This window comes from Arabidopsis lyrata (assembly GCF_000004255.2).
Source record: "Arabidopsis lyrata subsp. lyrata unplaced genomic scaffold ARALYscaffold_614, whole genome shotgun sequence".
NCBI classification, from domain to species: domain Eukaryota; kingdom Viridiplantae; phylum Streptophyta; class Magnoliopsida; order Brassicales; family Brassicaceae; genus Arabidopsis; species Arabidopsis lyrata.
The window spans coordinates 1-5,483 of NW_003302164.1; the positions used below are offsets into that span (position 1 = coordinate 1).

The 5,483-nt window shown below is 30.6% G+C and overlaps 1 protein-coding gene and 1 pseudogene across 2 annotated transcripts; both read right to left on the reverse strand.

The window, feature by feature from the left end:
• Window positions 1-8: 8 nt before the first annotated feature.
• LOC9298451 lies at window positions 9-1,229 on the reverse strand (annotated as a pseudogene). The gene is made up of 2 exons (XR_002332761.1): window positions 554-1,229; window positions 9-145 (listed from the first exon to the last, which is right to left on the reverse strand). The product of XR_002332761.1 is annotated as an uncharacterized LOC9298451 (transcript).
• Window positions 1,230-3,355: 2,126 nt separating this feature from the next.
• On the reverse strand, window positions 3,356-4,644 carry LOC9298450 (replication factor A protein 1). Its single transcript, XM_021029398.1, has 4 exons — window positions 4,528-4,644; window positions 4,003-4,281; window positions 3,774-3,932; window positions 3,356-3,696 (listed from the first exon to the last, which is right to left on the reverse strand). The coding sequence occupies exons 1-4, from the start codon at window positions 4,642-4,644 to the stop codon at window positions 3,532-3,534; spliced, it is 720 nt and encodes a 239-aa protein (XP_020885057.1). The 3' UTR covers window positions 3,356-3,531.
• Window positions 4,645-5,483: the final 839 nt, after the last annotated feature.

The following is a 5,483-nucleotide window of genomic DNA, read 5'->3' on the forward strand; positions in this document are numbered from 1 at the left end:
ACCTTCACATTTCCATAAAATGCAGCATCAGAACCAATTTCGAATGTATAAGATATACAATAAGCGGACAACAAGCATAATCTTCACCTGACTTTTTAATGTATGCCTTCCCTGAGATCATCGTGTAGTCAGATTTTTCTAGAATCTGCAAAATTGATGAAGCAATGTTGTTACTTCCCAAACATAACATTTGATGTAAAAGATCACAAATATGATAGTGCTTGTGTAATCAAAAACAGCAAACAAAAACTCTCTTTCACGCACATACACATACACACTAGTGATCTAGCTTGGGTTCTTTGATTTTTTCTCTTGAGCAGTAGATATAGGCATACTTATGAAGAAACTAAGTTACGAACAAGTCGCAATCGAACTAAAATCATGCAAAACAGTGCTTGACATTTCATCGAACACCTTCAATGCATAAAACTCTATCCCGAAATCAACAAAATCTAGGATAAATTTTACGATCTGTAATCTAAGAAGCTTCATGTTTCTTCATAGGTTCCACAAATCGAAAATTTATATGGATAAAGGAAAATCGAAATGATACCGCCATTGCTGTATTCTGGTACTCCTTGAACAGAGTAGCAGAAGGAAAGCTCCCAGACAAGCTATGTCGCATCTCATTAACCGGATCGTTCTTAACACAGCTCGCTGACGGAGAAACCTCCGCAAAGGGAGTAGACTGCCGAATTCCAGGCGACAAGTAACTCTCCGGAGAAGAAAACTTAGTCGAATTGATGATATTCGGGGTTAAATTTCGGTGCGCCGTCGTAACAAGAGCCATCGGACTCTCACTCTTCACCTCAGACAAGACGCGAGATCTAGCCATTTTGTTCGGACGCGTAGACTCCTCATTCAATCCTCGGGCAAGATTAGGGTTACGATTCTGGATCTGAAGAACCTTCGACTGTGGAGAAGGATACGAAACAGGCGTCGGAGGAGAATTGTAATTTGGATACCTAATAGCTAAGGGTTTCGGAGATTTCCCGGCGATAGTAGCTGCAGCGGCGGCGGAATCAATCACCGCCCATAAATCAGCGTCTTCTAGGTCTTTATCATCAAAGGTATAGGAAGAAACCAGCGATCGTGACGATGACGACGCCATTGAAAGCGTTCACTGTTTCTTCGTGCAAAGCGGCAAAATAGCTAATTTCAATACATTCAAATTTATACGAAAACCCGCTAAATGACAAAGAGGCTTTAGGTAGAAAGGTCCGGTTAAACTCTCTTTCGCTTGAACCGATTTAAACCGGTTATTTCGGTTTCATTAACCTGATTTAACTGGTTATGACTTTTCAATTACGTATTAGTCATTCGGTTGGGCTGTCTCAATCATGTGTCCCACTGATGTAATTTAACATACTAGATTTTGTACCCCGCGCGTTGCGCGGGATTTTAGTTTAAAATCTCTTCTATTAATATCAAATTTTCATCATAAAATATAATCATTAAAATTTAAAAGATAAATATTTGAACATAAATATAATAAGCGATATACAACATATATATTATCGACGATAATGTTTCCTTGACAAATAAATAGTTTGATATATATCACGTGGTAACAAATATTACTTAAAAAATTCGCGAGAAAAATAAACGATATCGACGACCTTCAAATGATCCTTTTATCTTATCTCTAAAAGATTTTCTTTCTTATTCATATTCCATGAAAACATTTTTTTTAAGTGTTGAAGTTAATTATTGATTGTTGACTCAATTGTATATATTATTTATGATTAAATATTGATACGAACATAACATCATTCCATATAAAATGCGAATATATCCAGTTTCATGAACATTATTTAATGTAAATATACATATATAATACCATCTTGCTAGAACAGCTTTAGCGAACTTGTTTTACCCATCGAAGCAAATGCAACGTGTCATAAATGCAGTGTGTCATAAGAGAATTCTCGAGTAAGTCATCATTGTGTCTATCTTATCTCACTTTCCATGATTTACATGACTAAACGGTTAAACCCAAGTTTGAATCTAATAATCTGTTTAATAATATATGTCATGTATTTTTCTAAGAACCCATTCGTTTCACACAATGAATGAGATCTCAAAGATTTTACTTTAGTCATGTGCATTATCTTTCTAAGTTTTAGAAATTTATTTTCACACACTTTTATCTATCAATTCTTTCGTCATCTTCTATGATAAACTCGTTGCCTTCTGACATCAACTTTCTTTTCACTTTCTATTGACTCATATATAATATATATTGGACTGTAAATTAATTTCAAGACATATCATAACTATTTTCTCCTTAATTCATATCTTTCAATACTCAGTTTTTTGGGTTAAAAGCATTGGATTCAATTGATAGAAATATCAAATTTTTTCTTATCATGTTATAAAGTTAAAGTTCCACATGAGAATATGCTACACAAATTATATATCACCTTTTTTTTAACAACTTACATATCATTTTTTGTATATTTTGTTGTAGAATTCATGAATAATGTGATCAATAAATATATATAGGTGAATAGTTTTAATCATATATATTCAATTAATTTTTGTGTAATATAAATATATTAATAGAAATTAACGTATTTGATTTTAAAACTATTTATATTTGATAAAAATATAGATTATCAATAAACATATAAAATTAAATTAATATATTCTAATCAATAACTAAACATTAATTCTGTTTAATGCAACAGTTACAATTTTGATAAAATACTGTTTACAATAAGTGTTTTTATTTATTTTATGCCCATGTTCTCCACTATCACAGTCTTAAATGTTAATACTCTTAAAGTTGCTAAATAACTTTGTGATATTATTCAATAGTTTGTAATTAACTTTCCATTTATTATATGATTATTTTATTAATATTGGGTAAATGAAATTATTTACGTGTGATTCTTATACCAAATTGTTCTTTGCATATCAATAGTACATAGATAGCCTCAAATAAATAGATGACTCTCTAATAACATATGGTTTTGCAACGTATGCCGAAAATCACAAATAAATTATAAAATTGTTTTAAATAGATATACTGTGATGGTTACATCAATTAACTTATTGTAAATGGTATTTAATCATCATCGTAAAGGTTGACTCAAACATAAATAATATTTATTTATTTATATGTATTAATTAAATTTATTTTTCCTGGTAATTGATAATCAATGTTTTGGACAATAAAATGTACAATATGTAAATATAGAAACTAATTAAACACAAATTTTATATGCTGACCATGTATTTATTAGCTAAAAAGTTTTCACACAAATTTGCTAATTCAAGATTTGAATTAAATTTTTTTAAGGTCATATCTTAATTGTCTGATTTTTGTTTTATTTTATTTTGGGGGCATCAATTATTTTAATAAACCGTCACAATCCCTTTATTCTGGAATAAAACATAACTGTGTTCTTCTAAGAGAACATTGGAGGAAATGGAAATATAGAGTACTACTACTCACGCAAACATTTAAAAAGCAAATAGCAGGAAAAATGAAATATTTGGGATGACGGATTGTTGGCTAGCAAAGCATTACTCACGACCACGTTTTCGACTCTTTTCAACCGTCTCTACGATGGAAGTTGTTACTTTTTCATATTCTTTGTCAAGTGTGTCCTGACCAAACCGAGCTATGTTGGAACTTGTTGTACCTTCCAAATCCAAGTTGAATGTGGGTCCTCCTTTAGTAATTTCAGTCTGATAGGAAAGATGTATTCTTGATGAAAGATTTGAAATAATTTTCAGATAAAAATAGTTTTCTGTTATATCTATACTTGTGTACAATTTGTGTAAGCTTCACTGAGTTTTGAAACTGTGAAAGTTCGGTGTTTGGAACTAAAGTTGAATGGGGTCACTTTTATTTGGAAAAGGAATTGCTTGCCAGTTAAATCTTCAATACAGCTTGGTATATCGTCTCTTGTTCCTCCATTTCCCTACAATTAATGTATAACAATGAACTTGAATTGCTGGAAACCAGATGCATAAGATAGTTTAATAACTTACGTTCTCGAGGATGAGGGTAGCTGCAGTTTTGGTGGTAAGCTTTGTCATTTCATTGTCAAAGACCACAAATGTTGCCTCGTCATGACCATCATGAACAGCAAGCTCAACTCGGTACTTGACAACTCCAGTGACACTTGATGAAACACATTTGCTGCAGCGTAAAGCATTGCCAACCTTGTCCAATTTTCGGTTACACCCAGTACATGACACATAAGACCACCCATTCTTTTGTAGTACGTTTAACACCTTTGCATTGCAGAGAAAATCTGCATCCTGTGTCTTTTGATAGATTGGAGAGGAAACATTATAGTGAATTTTCAATTTCTGGAAATAATGACATAGATTCCAATTTCTGGATGTTTCTCAATATAACGTGAATGATAAAAGTGTGTTTGTTATGCAGGAACCAATGGTCAATACTTATGCATTTAATTATTCCTACATAACTATAGGCTATACAGCCTTTCTGCCATGATGCTATATGTTACTTTTGGAAGCTAAACATGGAGAAAATATTGGCAGTACCTGTTCATCAGTTTTAGATATGAATTCATGGAGCTGATGAATGGACACCAATTCTTTCTTTCGTATTCCAGCCCCCGTATCAGCACGTGCAATAGGCTCTTCAGTTTTTATTCCCATTCTGTATCCATTAAACAATAGGAGGTTTTTAAGAGTCTGTGTTTATATAAGTGATTTAGGAGAGATTAAATGATAGCGATCTAACCTTTCGATAAACTCTTTTATCAATAATTGATAATTTCAAACAAAAATTTTAAAAATTGATTATTTATTTTTTAAAAGATGAATGATAATGTTTTAAAATTTATAAGATTTGTTTTTATAATTTTACAAGATAAAATGTGAATACAATATCTCCGGCTTAAATTATAAATTTAAGTTGAATTCAATAAGTTTTTTATTTTTAAGTAAAAATTTAATAATAAATAAAAATATGTAGTATATCGTTCTTAGAAACTAATGCTTTACTATAAATTAAATCTTCTTGTTTAAAATCTTATATATAGAATTGCATAAATTTAGTTTTATACTTTTATTCTACCATGCTTTTAAATTAAAAGATTACACATTTAGAAATTTGAAGTATGATCATTTTTAATTTTTATCTGTTAAAAGTTGAATTATATTATTACTACTAATAAAATTTTAATTGTATTATTTTCTTATTATATTAACATTTCTTTTTTTTTACATAATTCGGTTTTTGTTTATTTTTATTTTTTATATTAATTATAAGTAACATAAATATGCACTAAATGAATGTTTAAAATTTATTTTAATGTACAATAAATAGTGTTGTTTAGGTGGATGCTTAGGTGGATAGGCTAGATGGAGAGAAAACTCTCTCATTATATATATAGATTTTGAAACAGTGTAGTGTCTCTCCTTTGATTGTTCTTCTTCAATGGCGATTCCAAGGTTTAGCTCTCTGTTACGGTGTAGAAAATGGGCTAAGAGTG